This window comes from Poecilia reticulata, chromosome 3 (genome assembly GCF_904066995.2).
Source record: "Poecilia reticulata chromosome 3, P_reticulata-male-v2, whole genome shotgun sequence".
NCBI classification, from domain to species: Eukaryota; Metazoa; Chordata; class Actinopteri; order Cyprinodontiformes; family Poeciliidae; genus Poecilia; species Poecilia reticulata.
In genome coordinates this window covers 2,861,986-2,883,290 of record NC_088832.1, presented here as the reverse complement: position 1 = coordinate 2,883,290, position 21,305 = coordinate 2,861,986, and the positions used below count along the sequence as shown (strand labels likewise).

At 40.5% G+C, this 21,305-nt stretch overlaps 1 protein-coding gene and 1 long non-coding RNA gene across 9 annotated transcripts in view; both read right to left on the bottom strand.

The window, feature by feature from the left end:
- The window catches only part of tmc3 (transmembrane channel like 3), a 115,957-nt gene that overhangs the window by 35,998 nt on the left and 58,654 nt on the right, over nucleotides 1–21,305 (bottom strand). For 6 of the 7 annotated variants that reach the window (XM_008405082.3, XM_017304092.2, XM_008405081.3 and 3 more), the window contains 4 exons: nucleotides 16,579–16,815; nucleotides 11,054–11,182; nucleotides 5,327–5,394; nucleotides 4,926–5,054 (listed from right to left, as the gene is read on the bottom strand). In XM_008405082.3, the coding sequence (XP_008403304.1) occupies nucleotides 4,926–5,054; nucleotides 5,327–5,394; nucleotides 11,054–11,182; nucleotides 16,579–16,815 (563 nt within the window). The remainder of the gene's footprint in view (nucleotides 1–4,925; nucleotides 5,055–5,326; nucleotides 5,395–11,053; nucleotides 11,183–16,578; nucleotides 16,816–21,305) is intronic. The other variant, XM_081604920.1, reaches the window with a different exon arrangement.
- LOC145551040 (uncharacterized) lies at nucleotides 1,811–4,911 on the bottom strand. Of its 2 annotated transcripts, XR_014086799.1 has the most exons (6): nucleotides 3,486–4,911; nucleotides 3,229–3,314; nucleotides 3,005–3,131; nucleotides 2,822–2,907; nucleotides 2,661–2,713; nucleotides 1,811–2,258 (listed from the first exon to the last, which is right to left on the bottom strand). It is a non-coding gene; the product is annotated as an uncharacterized LOC145551040 (long non-coding RNA). The 2 variants fall into 2 exon arrangements; XR_014086798.1 differs by having other exon boundaries at nucleotides 3,229–4,911.

The window sequence follows — 21,305 nt, the reverse complement described above, 5'->3', positions numbered from 1 at the left end:
TACCCCTTCAAAATGAGATACAGATGCGCCACAAAAATATTTTACTTCCGTGAAAATTTTAACTCACGATAATGACTAACGGAGCCCTGAGCTTGTTTCTCTGAAATGAGACGGTCCGATCTGGGAGTGATGAGAGACAATAACACCCGAGGTGTGTTGATTGAGCACAGCCTGCTTGGTCTCTACTTGGTGAAGCAGTTTGAAGCTTCATTGCCTCATTAGCAGCCGGTCGCCGCATGTTACGCAGAGCGGCTTGTAATGTGGGACTCACCTACCGGTCCGGGATAAATCCATTCTCCTGTCTCTTCTCTGGGCCTTTTCCCCTTTGCAAAGAAACTTTCCAAAGACATCTGATCTGTTTCTTACTCATTTTGCTGCTTGTGGGCTCAATGTTGACGCGCAAGTAACCGAGAGAATCCGGTTAAAGGATTTTCAAAATAAAAGATCATCCAGACTCAAATAATACATAAAACGGAAATATTTAATGATTTCTTGCATGGCCCGGTGTCAATTGGTCCACGGACCGGTACTGGTCCACAGACCCGGGGTTGGGGACCACTAGTCTAGACCACCGAACCATGACCAAATCAAGACCAAGACCAGCACACCGCGCTAGGTGACACAATAAAATTAAGTTTACCTATCAAAATTGCTTCTCAAATTGATCTGAAAGATCCACATTCCCATAAAAACACCTAGATATTAAATAGTTAGAGCTGAAATAAATTTAACCAGTATCAATTCAAACTCTTATCATTCTGTTTTGCTTTCATCTCTGTGCCACAATTCGCAGGGGTCTCCTACCCTCCCTAAAAAGATAACGCCCTGGGCGGTTGCCCATATTTTGGGCATATTCTGAGCGGCACTCTCCTTCTGGGCGCGGGAGGGTAACGTCTTCAGGTTCATTTCTTAAAACAGCAGGGTGAGTTAAGTTTAATTCTTCACAGTGGTGGACACAAAATAAGAATATTTTTTCCATTCTGACTGGCTGAGCTACAGACCTGAGCATTCAGCTTCTATGCACCACAAATCTGGAACAAACTTCCAGAAAATTGTAAAACACTGAGTTCCCTTAAATCTAGAATTCTTTTAGAGCCATAATAAATTAAACCTTGATCAACATTTGATGTGTTTGATTTTGGTGATGTAGCTCATCAAGATATAATATTTTTATAATATTATAAAAACCAAATATTTTAATATTTGGCGTTTTCTTTATAACTTTGTAATTTTGTGTTTTTTATTATGTAAAGCACCTTGAACCACCTTGCTGTTGAAATGTGCAATACAGATAAACTTGATTTATTGATTAATTAGTTAATGATTGTTCTAAGTGCCTAAAAATACACAATACTAACCCTTTAAAGCAGTGTGCTCCAAAATCTTTTTTTCTATTAAATGAACAACCAATGGGAATTTTTGAAAAGTGGGATTTTTGACCCTGTATTCTGACGCAAATGCAGCTACTCAGCGACAGATATCAACAGCAATTGACAGTTGGCGGGGCAACGCAGTTACGCCGGTCGAAGTCGAATGTGGAATCCTACAGGGGGGGAACGTAGGGAGGGGGGGGGTTGGTAACAGCTTAATGACTCTACTTAACATGTGAATAGCAACAGGAGACCCACGTGAATTGTCAGTCATTGGATGAAAAAACAATGACATCACAATTCATTACTGACATGTGATTGGTTGGTAGATGTCTCCCTATTGGACACACTAGACCTTTATAATTACAGGCCTGGTTAAGCCCCTCCCTAATAAATTAAAAAAAATAACCCAGAAATAAAAATACACCAAGCACAGGGCATAAGTTTATATTTTTATTTTTTGTTGAAAAAGAAATATGTACATACATGCATATAACACATCTACAAATAAAGAAACCACACATAAAATAACACATCTATAAATAAATAAAAAATTCAGTTTAAAAAAATAAAAAAAAAAAAAATAGATTACAGCACAAAATGATTGTCTACTTCTGGGCCGTGTGGTGGTGGCTTTATTTCTGAGCATGATCCAACATACAAGGGCTTATGACGCAACATGCTGTATTTAGGGTTGGCTTCAAGTCTCTCCTCTAGTTTGGAGCAGAGGTTGTCGAGCTCCTGGCTGCGGAAACTTGGTGGTCTCACAATCCAGCCCGATTCACCCTCGAAGACGCCATCCTCTTCATCAGACATGAGGTCAAAGGTGACACCTTCCCAAAAGGAAATCTCCTCTGCTGCCAGGACTCTCTCTCTCGCCTCCAGCAGCTGTTGACACAGAACAGACATTAAGTCATAAAGAATCTTTATGAAAACATATTGTTGAAACTATACTGACATTTTAAGTGTCTTGGTTTAGAAACAGGTGTAATCCATTTGTCATTGAAAACTATGGCTATGTGGTAAAGTATCAACTCCTGAATATCATGTGAATAAACATGATATTTAACAAAACATTGATAAAAGTACTTAAGTGATTTGTCATTAACCATTGAGGCTACATTAAAATTATTGCACAACATCTTGTCCCAAAACGTTACAGCTTCTTAAGAAAATGTAATGTTATTTTTCTTTTCACTGCTGATTTCATTCATACACACATATATACAGACATGCATGCAAAACTGATGCGTTTGATGCAATTGTGACATCTCTAGTAATAAATCTGACCTGCTTCTTTCTTTAGCTACATCTGGATGACTGGCAGTAGGTCCTGGATGCAGCTGGAAAACATTTTTGTGGATTGTCAATACATAGCATAATTACATTATGTACATAAACAATGTTGAAGCATAAAATATTATCAACATTCTAAAATAGTAGATACTCACACACAGTTGCATCTCTGTCCTCATCACGGACGTCAGAACGTTCCTGAAGAGTCTGATTGACACAAACGTGAATCATTCTGTGGAGTCTGTGGAAATAAATGTAAAATTAAAAAAATATTGTAGCAAATATATCGCTTTCTCAAAAATACATAAGTAAATAAGTTAAAATTATCCTCAGCCAACCATTATACAGTCGGGAATCAACGCAGTGATTAATTATACATTCCCGCTTCATGACTTCGTCCTCAGATCCGTCCTCCATCCGCCATTTTGTAGATCTTTACTGCGTTCCACACTCTGCCTTGCTGTACTGAGTTACAACAAAATAAATAAAATAACGGGAAGATCAGTTTTCCTTACAAATATGCGAGTGTTCACTATTCACTAAATGTGAAATCATAACTTACTTAATTTCTCTTGGTCCTGGTGGACTCAGAGCTCCTCGGCACCGTGGTCTGAGGTCTGGCTGGTTCTGCTTGGCCATTTTTCAGGTCTGAAAAAATCAAAGATGATGCGAGTATTTTTAAGAGTTCAGAACATCACATGTAATAGAGATTACAATACAAAATCTCACCCTACACTTGTTTCGGCACTAAGAAAATGACCAAGAAACAACCAAAGCAACTGGCCTCGCTCCACGTGTTATTTAGAAAAGCTTTCTTACCGTGAGTTCGGTCTTGTTGGACCGCCGCGGTGTCATCTGTTGTTTTCCGCCGGATCATTGCTTAATATCAAAACGATACTGAAAAGGTAACTCCATGAAATAGGACTTTTTCCACCATTTCACACAACGCATGGACATTTTCGTTCATGTTGGGTGTAGCAGTTGGTACTCGTTACCACCAGTGCAAATCTTCCTCTGGAGTTTAATGGCGGCTGATTGACCGACTATGAAAGCGCATTACTGCCACCAACTGGACTGGAGTGTTAAATAAAAGTTGACAGAAAAAAATACATTCTAAAAGTTATTTTTTCAAAAGTTACGTGACAGTATATTTTATTTTTATTATAATTAATTGCTAAAATGTTTTTAGCAATTAATTATATGTTTATTTACTCAATTCTACTTTGAGCTGTCTCCTTTTTAGTTTATACAGAGTATAATGATTCATCATCCGTGAGTTATATTTATTGTGTGTAACTAACAAAACTTTAAAAAAAGAATACACATGTTTATACTCTATCAGAAGGTATCACACACTTTCAACCATTTTGTTCTTCAATTTAAACTTGAGAGTTAAGCAACTGAATACTGAAAAATCTGTAGTTTCTTAAGTCCAGTATTGTGATGTGGAATGACCACTACCACTCTATTATAGCATGACTCTGGGTCTTTAAAGCAATCAGTGAACATTAACATTAGTTTGAATATTATTCACAAAAATGCTTTATGTACAATCTACCACTCTGGAACATGGTTTTTATTATTATTTTTGATTAAGTTGTGCAATTCCTCCCATCACAAGATAAATCTTCAGATAGGAGGAATGTCAAAGTAAGATCACGTTTCACAAAAGTCTATTGTATGTAATCATGCATATTCTTCTTTTATATCATCAATTCAACCAAAACTAAGTTTTTCAGTGCTCCTAACACACATGTAATATATATTTTAATGGATAAGATAGATTGTTTTAATATTCTTTCTCCAAACATACTTCTTTATGGTGAACAGAAATTAAAAAAGATTAGCCACAAAATGAATAAGAGTCAAAAGGCGGTGCTCAACAGTTGATTTGCATTTGCACTCAGCAACTTCATTTAAATACGAAAACCTCTGCTAGGCACAAGGGGGTGGGGGGTGATAGGGGAACATGGACACACAGCGTTTTTGACCATTTTTGGCAGTGTTCGACTCTGACAAAAACCTCTTGCCGAAAGCCCTCAATCTCCATGCGCACGGCAGAACAAGGTGTCAATAGCTGATGAAAATCCCATTTTTCGTCCTGTGTTTGAAAGGCTTACATAGAATGTAGTTGGCATTCAGTGTATTGTGGACATTTGCAGGATTTTATTTTTGATAGGAAGATTATCCACATAAAATATGTGTGAGTGGAGGGGGTGGGGGGTGGGGGGGATGTGAGGTGAGATTTGCAGACCTGACCTGGAAGCTCGGAAAACCTGCTGATGAGGAACATTACAAGTGAGGACAGCCCAGCTCCTTAGATACATGAGACCAATCAGTTTCAACACATTAAAGGCAGGAAGGCATGGAGAGAAAAAGGCTCCCATCCTGATGAAAGATACACGCACAAACACACACAGGATTATAAAAAAGGCATTACACTTAAAGGGTTATGATTTCACTTCATTATCTGTGTAGTTATAAGTTTATATCTCCTGAAATTGGCAAAAAATATATATCCAGGCCAGGCACTTAGGTGAAATGAGGAGGTTTTTAGGGGGTCATATTCTTTTAAACAAGGTCACAGTCAGCAACAGACACTCTATTAGTTCTATATCAGATTAATTTTACTAGGGCTACGGATAATCTTTCAAACTTACCAGATCATTCCTTGGTTGTAAATCAAGTGTAGGACATTTTCAGCTATTTTAAATTCTCCATATTCAGGCTGCAAAAACATATCAAAAGTTTATTTTTAATGACATTACATGTGTTTCTGTAAACATTTAAATCTGGCTGATTTTTTAGGCTGGGAAATCAATACTTCAATACAATGGGGGAAGAAGTTAGATGAAGCAAATTCATCAGTCGCAGTCCTTTTATCAGTGTTTTCTGTTATAGCTCATTTTAAGTCTAGTCTGAATATGCCTGGAGTGATTTTTAAAATCTGGTTCAGGCTGAAAGGCTTAGTTTATTATACACCCAATTTTCATTCATAGAAATAGAAAAGGTCATTAAGCCATGGGAGAAATACACTTTAGCTAAAACCCATTGGTTATTTTCACAAGCATATTGGCATCATCAAGACAGGGGCAAAAAGCCAGGTGTGGACTTTATCTTGTCTATACAAGATACCACACGGATCCATACAAACATTAAAGATCTATAATCAATTTATCACATTTCCCGACCACTCAGGTCTTCTGATCTGGTCTGCTCTACAGCTGCTGAATCAGAACCAATTATGGAGAAGCAGCGTTCTGTTTTTATGCTCCTATGATCTGGAGCAAACTTCCACAAAAATGTAAAACTGCTGAAACCCTGAGTTCTTCAAGGCTAAAAGCCCATTTGTTTAGAGTTGCCTTTCATTAATAATAGCAGATTAATTTATTCTGGCCAGGATTCTCAGGATTCCAACTTTTCATTACTTCTCCTTATTCTGTCACTGTAATGTAAAGCTTCTTTTTTGTTTGCTAATAGTGTTATGTTTTTATTACATAAAGCACTTTTAACTAGCTTGTTAACCATTCATTGTGTGAATGCTGTCAAACATGCACCATTTTGTCCCAGTCCGTTTTACTATGTTAAACAATTATTTGACACCTATTTACTTTTTCATGCTTTTTGCTATTTCAGCTATTCAACTTTCAAAATATTCAGCTAATTAAGGATATTATGGCTATGACTTATACTTTTTAAAACATAGATATTTTTTTATCCATAGAAATACCAAGAAAAGCTCAAGAAAGATTTTGCTCGAAATTGAGCAAAAACTTTGCTGTCTTTGAAAACTAACTACTTATGCCTACTTTAAGCTAGAAAGTTTAAACTGGTCACAAGGCTTTAGGTAAACTTGAAATTATTCAGCTTTTTGCTGTGTGCTACAGTTTTTCTAAAATGATTACTTAAGTGTCTGGTTTGAAGAAATATAAGAATCACTGCCAGGTTTGCAGTTTTCTTTGAAGCACTCCTTAAGTGCAGGTAAGTCACTTCTTCCTCCATTGGTCTCTATATAGAATATTTTCAGTCATAAGAGGGACTTTACCGCTTTAATCTACCACTATGATGCTACAATTATACAATTTGTCAATTCTATAGTAAAGAAAAAACGCAATATAACAAGATCTGGTATTACAGAGGTTTGTTCAGCCCTGGCATTAACATCAGTACTGTGTGATCGGATTTCAAGCATCCTGCTCTAAATGCATCTTGGGTATTTAAATGTGTCCTGAGTGACCATGGATTTTAACTAACTGTGCCGTATCCAAAATAAACAGACAGCTAAGCACTTATGTAGATTTCCTTGTGATATTGTTTTTATATAATCGCTATTATATTGCAACAGGCTGTTTATGAGGCATGCGCAAAGAATGCAAAGAAAATAAATTCCCACATATTAATGTGAGCAATACAGATTGCTGGCAATGTGCTTTGCTAGCAAAATTTTGGGGTGAGAAATTTGCTCTGACCATCCAATCAGAGGGTGGAGAACATCTGACATCACTGTATGCCTTTGAGCAGGAGTTGGAAATCTGTGAACCAGAAAATCTGAAAGCCTATTGAATAAAAGAATCATTCCGCAGCTATATTGCTTTACTGAACATAGGCCTGGTGTACCTATGCTGAAGGCACTGGGTAGATTAGGCTTCCCCTTCAACATGTAGGTATTGAAATCTGATGGGATGGAACACCGATAATCCACACAGACATGTTCAAGGAGCAGCGCATTCAAAACAGGCCTTTTAAAAAGAGATTAGACTAAATAGTCTATTCAAGGCCCTCTCTGCTGGCCAAAAAAATCCTCAAAATTCCTGACATATCTACAACCTAAATTATTTATTTTTTGCCATGTTTTACATGGCAAAGCTGTTTCCCATACATATCTCTATGGACCATCAATGTTTCGTCCAATCACATTTCAATATCTTTGTGTTGTCAAGGGCAATCTAATTTGCCCAGGGCCTTCTCCATAGAGCAGGCCTACTAAATACCGTAAAAATGTGGCACTGGGACCATAGCCATAATAATGAGTAGACCCCACATCGGCTGCTTGGGTGCAGAAAATTTGGCAGCCATCTTGGAGAGGTTGTCCCTTCTAGTTGGCTACAACAAAATAGCAGAAGATGCTTCAGCACTGAGGCTGTTTTGTTCATATTGACGAACTATTGACTTGTGGGCATGGGGGATAACTTTTCACAAGTAGGGGTATGGACATATTATTGTTTAGATTTCGTGAATAGAATATTACTATATTGTATTTATGTCCACCAGCCAGCTAATATTAGCTATGATGCTTGGTTTAATACTGGGGTTCAGCCCCCTCTATGAAGGCTAACTGAGATTCAAGTTAAGTTTTAATTACTCCCTAACAGCCTACACATTCCGGTTGTTTCGAACAGGGGAATCTTATCTTAGCTATGATGCCTGACATGAGCTTCCATGTTGTAGAGAGACAGGTTATTGGCCAATAGTTGGACGGGACTGAACCCTTTGAGGGATCCTTCTGGATCAGGATTGTGCGCCCGTCATTTAACCATTCAGGGTGAGTCCCATTTTGTAGCAGCTGGTTCATTTGAGCTGCCAGTTGCTCACGGTTCATGGATGATGTCAGGTTGCTGTCCAGTTTTTCTTTCTTGGACATCTGCCATTGTGATGACTACCAGGGGTTGCTCAGGGAGGTTGCTGTCATCATCTCGTAGAGAGATTAGCCACTGTGCATCTGGCTGTAATTGGCATCAGGGTTGTCTGGTGTTCATTCGGGCCACGATTCTATCTCTCAGGTACCAGTTGCTGCCTCGTTCAGCTTTGATGGTTCGTTCAGTACTGTGGCTGCATACCCAATCTCTGTTGGAGTTAATTCCCCTCTGACCTGGCGTCCTGACTCCCCCTTGACGTAGCATTTGTGTTGTATCTCGTCAATCTCAAGTTATGATAGCAGTTGCCGAACACTGAGCTACTAGTTGTTTGGCAGTTAGGGTTAGGGACCACTTCCGTCTTGTTCCAGTAGCCCATTTTTCATCGAGGTGCTCTGGTTCCCCAGCACCTGACACAGACCTTGTTTGGCCGAGTGACGTCTGAGCCAACACCAAACATCAAAATCAAACATTTCCCACAGAAAAAAATTGCAAAAACACCAAAACAGAACATCCAGTCTGTTACATTATGTTGTCGGGCTTAATGTCTATATTGTCATTATTAATATATTTTCACCTGAGCACAGTGGTGGTTGATTAGCTGATATAAACAGCTGCTCTACTGATTTCAAGCACTTTGAAATCCCTTGCTGCTGAAATGTGCTATACAAATACAATTTGATTGATTGATTGATTGATTGATTGATTGATTGATTGATTGATTGATTGATGACTTGGTGTGCGGGTTGTCCTCTTTTAGTGCTAACAGAACCAAAACCCACCGAACTGCGCAGCACATGTTAAGGTTATCAAAGTCAATAGAAGGCTAGCAAGAGTTAGGCTAGCATAACTGATCACTGCTCACTTTTTCAATATTTTTGCTAAATTAAAACTTTTTCCTCACCTGTTAAATCTGAAACCCATGAACCATGTTATCTATGGCTGTCATAGGGTTGAATTAACCACTAAACATTGCGCCCTTTTTTCAGATTCTTTGTGTGATTGCAGCATTTTTCTGACCACCGATATTCCGGACTCAATGGAGAGCAATGGCACGTGTGTGGTGCACAATAAGTCACGTAATGTTCAGTCCAGTAATATATACTGTAATATATACTGGACTGAACTGCTCAAAAATATAAAGGGAACACTTAAACAACACAATATAACTCCAAGTAAATCAAACTTCTGTGAAATCAAACTGCCCACTTAGGAAGCAACACTGACTGACCCGACGAGGCTCCACCTTTCAGCATCTGATGCAGTTGGTTTTACAAGGTCTGTCATGGAAAACCTGCCTTGTTTACCTTGATGATGTAATTGTATACAGTGCTAACTTCTCTACTCATTTGGAACACCTAAGAAGTCTTTGACCGCTTCAGAGCAGCCAACCTGAAACTGAAACCCTCCAAATGCCACTTTGCGCAAAAACAAGTGGTTTTTCTCAGACGGTTTATCTATCAATATGCCAAACTGTCTCAGCCACTTCATGCACTCACACAAAAAGGGAAACTATTTTGTTGGACAGAAACTGAACAGAGTGCCTTTGATGCATTGTGAGATGTTCTAACCAACGCTCCCGTTCTCTCTTATACAGACTTTTCACGTGAATTTCTGCTTTTTACGGATGCTTCAAATGTCGCCATTGGTTGTGTACCATCGCTGAAGAATGACATGAATATGAAAAATGTCATTGCCTACGGTAGTCATGTACTCACTAAAAGAGAAAAATGTTGGTCCACCTATGACAGAGCTATGGGCTATGTATTGGCTGGTCTATTAGGCACTTTCGCCAATATATAACTAGACAGCGCTTTCGGATCATTACTGACCACAAACTTCTTCTTACTCTGAGGAAAATGGCTTTGTACTGTGACCCAACTGGACGTAGAGCCAGGTGGGCCCTTGAAATAGATCCATACGACTGGGTTGTTGAACACAGACAAGGACACAAACATGCAAATGCTGATTCAATGTCACGCCGACCATCCCCAGCAGTTGACTGTTTTACTGCCTCAAATCCCTCAAACTCTCCTCTTGTTCCATTAGTGACTGCATATTCTGTGGATGTTACTGCATCGGTCCACCAAGTGGCTCAAGGTCACCCTATTGACCTCTCTTTCCTGAACAGAGACACTGACTATCTTAGACAAGTCCAAAACAACGATCCTGTGTTAAAAACTGTTCTGGAATGGGTTCTCACAAGTAACAGTCCTCCCTTTGCAAAGATAAAGAAGTGGTCCACGGAGCATACACACTTTGGGAGGGAGTTTCCAAAACTAATTGTTAGTGACTCTCTTTGTCGGCAGGTTCAGCATCCCCCTGGTGATCCTGTCATGCAGATTGTTGTTCCAAGTGGTCTGCAAAAGGAATTGTTCAGGGCACTACATGGTCATTCTCTTGCTGGACATTTTGATGCAGCAAAGACTTTACACTGATGTTGATGTCAGGAGTGAACAGGACCTCAGTAATACCAGCCCTCTTTATATTGCGTTTTTTTGCATAGTTTTAGTCAGTGGGTTGTACAATTGTAATGTCACAATGGTGGATTAAATGGGTAAACCCTCTCTGAAAACCCAGGTATCGAATGCATGACCCACCAATGACAGCCCAATGTTGTAGGTACCCCATTAACTGGCCTGCCCTCTGATGGGGTATGTGCGTGTGTTTGTGTGCAAGAGAATAATTGCGTATGCAAGAGTGGTCTGTGTGTGAGAGCTTAAAATACTTGGAAAGTAATTTAAGACAACTTACAAACTTGCTTTCTAAGTCCCAGCAGCAGCAGTCACTCAGATAGCGAACCACCAGGCCCCTGATAAAGTCAATGAGCAAGATGCTGGCCACTGTGAAGATCATGTCAATAATAGAAAGCTTCAACATCTCCTGAAAACAGATGAACATATAGATATTATTTTACTGCTGAATTTTATACATTAAAAATTCTAGATTAAAAATTGGGCGTTTACATTTTTTTTTGTTGGATTTACTAAGAGAATGATTAATTTGAATACTTCAGGAATGATAGTAAGCTATCTTGAGTTGAAAGAACTGAATTGTTATGCACACATATACATATATATACCGTCAAGACTCTGGGGTTTTTGTGGTTGATTTTGTGTACTTTGGGTTTTTGCTGTTGCTCTTTTTAGTTATCAATTGTTTTGTTTTACTCTTGATTATTTGTTGTTTCTAATTCTTTGTTAGATCTTTCTCATTCTTGTCTTAATTTATTTGATCCCCCTTGTAGTGTTTTCTGGTTATCTTGTTACGTTAGTTAGGTTTATTTCTTTGTTTAGTCCTTCTGGTTATTCTAGTTTCTGTGTTCCTAAGTTCTCCTCATTAGATAACACTTGTTTCTGTTAGTTTCCCCTCATGTCTTGGTCTCTTTCTAGTTTTGTGTTTCTTTAGTGTTAGAATTATTTCCAGATCCGTTGTGTTTTCTAACTCACTCTTTTGTGTTCCACTGTGTACCCTCCCACCTTCTCCCCGCTCCTCAGCCTGACTCCTGCTCAAACTTTTCTCATCTGCAATCAATTTATTTTTATATAATCACCGCTTTTTCCGGCTTCACAGCGCGGTTGTGAAATTTTGCTTCCTGCTCCGGAAAAAAGCGGTTGATCATCAATTGACATTTCACCATTTTTAAAGTGGGTGAACCACGAGAAAACTTGAGCTTGACACATAGCGTCATCCTTGTAAGCAGTCTTCAACATTTGAACGGTTTCCGATGCTTTTTTCCCGAGCAGGCAGCAGTGCGCTGCTCATAGAACTTTTCCATGAAGAAAAACGAAGGCTGGACAAAACAGCTCTTACAAGAAAAGTCACTGCGGGTAGACGAAACCTTCCACATCAACGCCGCTTGGCACACTGATTGAGAAGGCGTGGTTGAACAAATACCTAGCAGCAGAATTGTGTACTACGAAAACTGTGCGTGCAGCAGCGTCATTCTGGAAACTTTTGGGTACCCCCTCGTGTATATACAATATATATATATATATATATATATATATATATATATATATATATATATATATATATATATATCCACACAACATCAATAGGACTCTAAGAGTCTTCATTGCAAACTCAATGGGGCTGTGGAAAACCATCTTTGAAGTCAACTGCAAACCACTTGCACAATTGTCCATCAAATGTGGCCAATACCAAGGAGATGCTCTGTCCCCACTGCTGTTCTGCATAGACCTGAACCCCCTCAGCCAAATCATCAACAAAACTGGCTACGGATACCGACTCAAGAATGGGGCCACAATCAGTCACCTCCTCTACATGGATGACATCAAGCTGTACGCCAAGAGCGAGCGAGACATCGACTCACTGATCCACACCACCAGGATCTACAGCACTGACATTGGGATGTCATTCGGACTAGAGAAGTGTGGTCGGATGGTTACAAAGAGAGGGAAGGTCGTCCACACAGAAGGGGTCTCAGTCCCAGAAGGAACAATAGCAGACATAGAGCACAGCTACAAGTACCTGGGAATACCACAAGCAAATGGCAACCTTGATGAGGTCACAAGGAAAGGCGCCACAGCCAAATACCTCCAATGAATAAGGCAAGCCTTGAGAAGCCAGCTCAATGGCAAGAACAAGATCCGTGCAATAAACAGCTATGCCTTACCAGTATTCAGAAACCCTGCAGGAATAATTAGCTGGCCAATGGAGGAGATAAAGACCACGGATGTTAAGACTCGGAAGCTACTAACCATGCATGGAGGGTTCCACCCCAAATCCAGCACCCTGAGACTGTATACAAGCCGTAAGGAAGGAGGCAGAAGACTAGTGAGTGTGAGAGCCACTGTCCACGATGAAACATCCAAGATCCATAAATACATCAAGGACAAAGCCTCAACGGACGATGTGCTCAGCGAATGTCTCAGGCAATGGGGAACAGAAGACAAGGTGCTGGAAGTACCATCATGGGAGGACAAGCCCCTACATGGGATGTACCACCGACAAATAACTGAAGTGGCTGATGTCAGGAAATCCTACCAATGGCTGGAGAAAGCTGGACTCAAGGACAGCACAGAGGCTCTCATCCTGGCTGCACAGGAACAGGCCCTAAACACCAGAGAGGCTCAGATCTACCACACCAGACAAGACCCAAGGTGTAGGATGTGCAAGGAGGCCCCTGAGACAGTCCAGCACATAACAGCAGGGTGCAGCAGGGAAAGCGTACATGGAACGACATAACCAAGTGGCGGGCATAGTGTACAGGAACATCTGTGCAGAATATGGACTGGAAGCCCTGAGATCAAAGCGGGAAACACCCCCATAGGTGGTGGAAAACAACTGAGCTAAGATCCTGTGGGACTTCCAGATCCAGACAGACAGGATGGTAATGGTAAACCAACTGGACATTGTGATGGTGGATAAACAACAGAGGAAAGCCGTTGTGGTGGATGTAGCAATACCAAGTGATTACAAGATCAGAAAAAAGGAGCACGAGAAACTGGAGAAATACCAGGGCCTCAGGGAGGAACTGGAAAAGACCTGGAAGGTGAAGACCACAGTGGTGCCTGTGGTCATCGGGGCCCTCGGGGCAGACAGTCACCCCCAAACTGGAGCAGTGGCTCAAACAGATCCTAGGAACAACATCAGACATCTCAGTCCAGAAATGTGCAGTTCTAGGCACAGCCAAGATACTGGAGGAGAACCCTCAAGTTTCCAGGCCTCTGGTAGAGGACCCGAGCTCAGAGGATGAGAGAGAGAGAGAGAGAGAGAGAGAGAGAGAGAGAGAGAGAGAGAGAGAGAGAGAGAGAGAGAGAGAGAGAGAGACCACCCGCAGAGGGTGAGAAGGGAATTTTGCTGCTTTTTTTTTCAGCGAAACTGATGGGCTCAAACAGATAGAATTCTGTCTTCCCCTGGGTGTCTTACTCACATGACAATTGGCAGAGAGCAGAGCTGCCCTTTAGAACTACAAAGATGGTGGAATGTCAGAACTACAGAGTTGACGGAACACTCAGTTACTACAGAGGAGGGCTGAGCTGGCATTCAGAACTACTTGCTGTTTGGAGAGTTGTATAACTAGTTTAGCCCAACCACTGTTACATATGGGATTTGTGTGGCCCTTTAAAACGAAGCTTACTGAAAATTTCAAAATAAAAGCCTCAATATTCCAGTTAGTGCACTGCCTTTACCATAAAATAACACTTGCAAAAATATTAGCATTTCACTGCTTCCCACTAGTGCACTAGTGGGAGGCACTGCCTTGTACACTAGTATATAAATAATTATATGTATATGCACACAAACACGTATATCCTTGTATATTAATGCTTGTACATATATGTTGGGTTCTGGGGTTTTTTGTTGGTTGGGTTTTTCTTTTTGTTTTTGTCTGCTGCTTCCTTATTCACACCACTAGATGACAACTGTAGACTTCACCCTGGAGACCACGACTCCCTTTTCGTCCTCTGCAGTCAAGAAAGACGAGAATGAGAGGCTTAAATACTGGGAGGTAGAGATAGACAAAACCAGGGCTGGTGAGCTAATTGATTGCAGATGGGAGAAGAAAGTAGGAGCTGGGCTGAGGGGCAGGGAGAAAGTGGCACAGGGAAACTACATAGATATGCAGGGGAACAAGGACTGAGGAAAGTAACATAAGATAAATAATTCTAAAACTAATCTAACTAGAAAGAGACAAATATGTGGGGGGAAAACTATGAAATGACCAAAACACAAACAAAACTGCTCTACATGAGAACTAAGGAACATAGAGTTAGAGCAACTAGAAGGGCAAAACAAAGAAATAACTAGAATCACCAAAAAGATGGGCATGGACACAGACATAAAAGAACTAAACCTAAAGTAACAATAGAACTACAAACACTACAAGGGAGACTGAAGAAAGGAACAACGAGATAAAAACAGAAACAGCCAAGAAACAAAATCCCAACCCAAAACCCAGAGTCCTGACAGATTGCAACCAAATAAAAATTTCAACACTGTTCCAAAGATAAAGGGTGTTAAATGAGTTGTTTGACCCCCAACACTGTAGGTGTTTATATGTATAGACATAAAATAACTAAACCTAAAGTAACAATAGAACTACAAACACTTTGCTTAAATTTATCATCTTGAAATATTAATATCCATGCAGCTGTGGTTCTTGCAGTAATTGTGCTCTGGGCCAGCCCCTCCTCTGTTGCACTCAAACCAATTAAACTGCAAGCAATTAAACAGGTAATGTAATGTACCAGTACTCAACAGCAACTAAGGGACACTTACTCCACTACACATGCAAATTTGTTCAGGGGATAACTGACAGATAAGATATATTTTATTTTCTAGCTCTTGGGTGCCCCATCTCTTTCTGATACTGCCCTGGGAAACTGCCCATATTGCTCAGATCAAAAACTGACATTGTATGCACTTTTTCAATAAATGTTTAAGTTTTATTGTCTCAAACCAAACCTTACTGAAGATTCTAATTTTTCTAGGTTTTTATATTCAGGAAGGTTTAAAGGAATTAATTTTGTTTTAAAAGTTTTAAATCTAGAAATGTCCCTCTCCATTCATTTCTGATAGAACTTGGGTGTGAACTTGTTCATCTTTTCTGTCGTCTGTTGCTCACTCTGTGTCGAGGCCATAAGTTGATTCAGTTAACTAGCTAATTCTTTGCAGGAGAGTGGCTTTTATGTCAAAATAGGTAGTTTGATTAATCATTATGTAACGCATAAAAATTTTCAGATGATTCACATGCACTAATACGTTAATGTTGACAGCCCTAACACACACAATTTTTGATTGAGTTAATTGTGTCTGTAATTAAATATTCTCAATCTTATTTTAATTAAAAACTGTATAACAAAATAGGCAACATTTTCAATTCAAAAACCCCTTTTGCTGCTAAAAGGGGTTGTATATCTGAGCTCAACAACAAATATTTTTTGTTTTTAAATCTAAGTTGTTCTGATTGGTATAAAATGCTTTATATCCATTCAGTTTTCAAGTATTTCCTGACCAGTTTTGGAAATTATTTAAAACTGTGGATGCTGACATTAGCACTGGGGACGTCTGTGCTGCTGCAACATGTTTAGCGTTTGGATACTAACTTAGGTTTGAATAGTTTTGCTGATAGGCCAAAACAAACAATAGTCTTTACAAGTGGCCCAACAAATTGTTTTTTTTAAAGCAAGTTAATTCCCAGTAGGCCAAGCGTAGCAGTTCTGTTGAGGTTGAATGCAGATTTTTCTTGTACAGATTTCTGGGTGTGTCAGAGACGTCCATAAGTGTGTGTATTTGTATGTTTGTGAAACCTGTCCAACATAGGTCTCCCAGCACTGGTCCTGTTGAGATCGTGCATTTTTCTCAAAAGGAATTGTCTGGTTGTATGCAATAACTAAGCTGCTCCTGTTGTGGACGAAGTTGATTGCTGTGCTGATGGTTGCCATAGTACTGTTGCGATGCTCAGACACAGAGATCCTTGGTACTTGGGCAGAGAGACTGGATATGGTGGAGCTGGTGTTAGTCCAGTTACTTGAACTCTCATGAGGCTGAAAGATAAACATTATACAGTCAGAACAAAGATGAAATTATTGTTCTTGTGTAGCAGAGAGTTCCTGCATGGATGCTGTGTAGGGCGAGCACTATTGCACAATTGCAAACCAATTTTGTTTTAAACAAACTAACAATTTTTCATCCACATAATATAAACTACACAATAAGGAAATGCAACATCTCTTAAAAATATTTTCTTTCCTTTTCTGAGGGGTTGGGGAAGTGTATGCTTAGAGCCTTTTGTGATGTAAAATTCTCTACAGCTGCAATCAAAGCTGTGCTAAATAAACAACTCATGACCAGCAACAGGCCATGCAGAGTTTCCCTGTTATTGGTACATTTTCTTATGCATAGTTGCTTCAGTTTAGTTTATTTGTGTAGCATCAATTCAGAACAAATGTAGTTTTAAGGCACTTTACAAAAATTTTATTCAGTCTGATCATACAGATTATAGTCATTTGATCTTCATTATCATGTAATGCAATCAGATTTATTTTGTTACTGAAATAGAAAGAAGTCAGTCAATCTAAGGAACCCAACAGAATGCATAATACTGAACATGCATGTAGCGACTGGAAAGAAAAACTCCCCCTTACAACCTTACAAGAAGGGGCAGCAAACATATCTAGGACCAGGCTTAGTATAACTGGTTGTCTGCCACAAACAGGCGGTTTGAGAAGAAAAAGCATACACACAATATGCACACAGAAGAGCTAATCCAGGTCTACTTCCGATGTAAAAGAAAAGTAGAAATTTAATGGAAATAGAATCTTTAGTGGCTTCATCTAAAAGAAGCCACTAAAGAGTATTTTTTATCATTGAAACTTAAAAAGTTTGATGCAATGTAGGCCGTGATATTTCAACAGAGGATTAATAAAGCTAAAACTATTAAACCACTAAGCGCAGATAAATCTGACATTCATCAATGAATACCAGTGGTCTCAGAATCAAACCCTGCCGAATTTCACGCAAGTGCTGGGGTGTTTTTTTGTTGGGTTTTTAAAAAACGAATATTAGCATAAAAGTGTCTTTCACTCAAGTAAGCATGAAACTACTCCAGCATTGCTGCTATAATGCTAACCCAGTGTTCTAACCATGATAAAAGATTGCTGTGGTTAACAGTGTCAAAGGATGCGGTTAAGGTTCACAAATACAAGAGTCACAAATGGATCAGTCATTTTCTAAAAAGCTTTAGGTTGTTTAGGATCTTGGGTTGTTTTGGGATTTGATTATAGATTCTAGTTTTGTCATTATACTGTATTCCTTAATTTCTTATTCTGATTAGATTAGCCGTGTTTCTCTTTTACCTCAGCTAAGTCCGTTCTTAGTTCTAATTTGTATTTTTTCCTTGTCTAATTATAGGCGTCAGGATGTGTTTGTGCAGATGGATCCAAATACAGCAGGCATTGAGTAGATATCCTGGATTTCAATGAAAGAATAAGGAACAAAAAATTTACAACAAACATCATGGAAGACACAAGAAATATAGGGTGCCAGAGCAGAACAAAGAAAATCACAGGAACCAGGGCAACAGGGAAGTAACTGGATTTAACAGGATTAGACTGGTAACCAGCAAGGAGAAACTGAGATATTGCCAAAATATTGCTAATTCCTACCATAACAGCAGTATTAACAATGGATATCAACATTGGCCCAATTTTCCATATTTGTGCATTGCTAACAATTACTTTTCAGTAGTTTAGAAAATTAACCTGTAACAGTAATGGCTCCATTTTAAGTTAACCTGGATAAAAATTATGCAAAAATATGAAATTATACTAGGTTTAATAATAAAGCAGTAGGCTTACGAATACACATAAAAATGTCCGTAAACCAGTTTTTAGTTGATGTATTCATCTTCTATCAATTTAATAGATGAACTCTCACTTTGCCCAGCTATAGTTTTTGAATCCATAATAGCGACAGGATGTGGCTCCTCTGTCACACACAGTACCAGCTACATACAGCCACGAAGCCCTCCACCACCCATTTGTTTTGACCGGATTGGAGGTAAATTTATTTTCTGGTTTGTCTGTAAACTACATTTATATGGGGGAATTTTTCTGCCATAATTTGAGAGCACACATTAAAACATTTTCAATCTGAAAGCAAGATTTCATGTCTTTTGTTGTTAAAACTCTTAATATTGGTGCTTACATTTTGAGTTTGAAGGCAGGACTTCATGTCTTTCTTCTTAAAACTTCTAAGGCTTGTACATAAAGCTTCTGCCTCTATTTCAAATATTCACTGTGCTTTCTCAGACCTTTTTCCTCGTGCTCAAAACATGTCTCTGCTTATATTAAATCTCTGCTTGCAAACTTCAGAAATCCCGACTTATTTTCTTGAGATTGCAACTTTTTTTCTCAAGCTCCAAAAGATCAGTCATAATGAAATAATCACAGCGATGGAGGACAATCTGAGGCAATTCTGGTCCACCATCCGGCGTCTCGGGAGGGGGAAGCAGTGCAGCACCAACACTGTTTATAGTGGGGATGGTGTGCTGCTTACCTCAACTCGGGACGTTGTGGGCCGGTGGGCGGAATACTTCGAAGACCTCCTCAATCCCACCAACATGCCTTCTGTTGAGGAAGCTGAGCATCGGGACTCTGGGTTGGGCTCTCCAGTCTCTGGGGACGAGGTCGCCGAGGTGGTCAAAAAGCTCCTCGGTGGCAGGGCCCCGGGGGTGGATGAGATCCGCCCGGAGTTCCTTAAGGCTCTGGATGTTGTAGGGTTGTGTTGGCTCACGCGACTCTGCAATATCGCATGGACATCGGGGGCAGTTCCCCTGGACTGGCAGACTGGGGTGGTGGTCCCTCTGTTTAAAAAGGGGGACCGGAGGGTGTGCTCCAATTACAGAGGGGTCACACTCTTAATCACTGGACCAGCTCCACACCCTCAGCAGGGTCCTGGAGGGTACATGGGAGTTCGCCCAACCAGTCTACATGTGTTTTGTGGACTTGGAGAAGGCGTTCGACCGTGTCCCCAGGAGCCCTGTGGGGGGTTCTCCGGGAGTGTGGGGTACCGGGCCCTTTGATACGAGCTGTCAGGTCCCTGTATGACTGGTGTCAGAGTCTGGTCCGCATAGCCGGCAGTAAGTCGGGCTCGTTTCCGGTGAGAGTTGGACTCCGCCAAGGCTGCCCTTTGTCACCGATTCTGTTCATTACCTTCATGGACAGAATTTCTAGGCGCAGCCGAGGTGTTGAGGGGATCCGTTTTGGTGGCCTTAGGATCACATCTCTGCTTTGGTGGTGGTCCTGTTGGCTTCATCAGATCGTGATCTGCAGCTCTCGCTGGAGCGGTTTGTGGCCGAGTGTGAAGCGGCCGGGATGAGGCTCAGTGCCTCCTAATCCGGGGCCATGGTCTTGAGCCGGAAAAGGGTAGAGTGCCTTCTCCAGGTCGGGGGTCATCCTGCCTCAAGTGGAGGAGTTTAAGTATCTGGGGATCTTGTTCACGAATGAGGGAAGAAGGGAGCAGGAGATCGACAGGCGGATTGGGGCAGCATCTGCCGTGAAGCGGGCGCTGTACCGGTCCGTTGTGGTGAAGAGAGAGCTGAGCCAAAAAGTGAAGCTCTCGATTTACCGGTCGATCTACGTTCCCACCCTCATCTATGGTCATGAGCTTTGGGTCATGACCGAAAGAACGAGATCACGGATACAAGCGGCCGAAATGGGTTTCCTCTTCAGGGTGGCTGGGCTCTCCCTTAGAGATAGGGTGAGAAGCTCGGTCATCCGGGACGGACTCAGAGTAGAGCCGCTGCTCCTCCACGTTGAGAGGAGCCAGTTGAGGCTCGGGCATCTGGTCAGGATGCCTCCTGGACGCCTCCCAGGAGAAGCAGGACTTTATAATTGTCTTTATTCATGCATAACAGATAAACAAGCCTCTGGTCACTAGGTGGCAGCTGTGTTCAAACTAATCAACAGGCTACCTGTTAAAGCCAGTAGAAGTAGCTACACAGCCATGTTGTAAACCAGGGGTCTCCAAACTTTTTCCTGTGGGCCACATAATTTTCCCGTCTCTGCTGGGGGCCGGAGTCAGTTTGTAACAGAAAAAGTGTGACGGTTGCAGGAGAGCCTAAATGTAAAAATGTATTGTTTTCCAGAAAGCACAATCAAATAATCCTCTCTGGGTTCTTCACAGAAAAAAATTCATGAAGGATTATAGTCCGTATTTTCCTAACTATGAGCCGCACCGGGCTATAAACCACAACCCCAAAGTTTTTTGGTTTTTTTAAAAACGGTAAACATACACATATAAGCCACAGATATCTCTGCCGCTCCAGGTTTTCCATAGCGATGCAGCAGCAGCAGGGGGGGAACACCCAAAATTTGAGTAATAATAGGTCAATTGAATATCACATTTATTACGGTTGAAAAAAAAAAAGTTGGCAAGTTTAGATTTAACTGAAATGATTACGGTAGTTTCTGAACGGTAACTGTAACAGTAAAAGTGCTGATCCTTTGTGTTGCTACTAGCATGTGCTAAATGA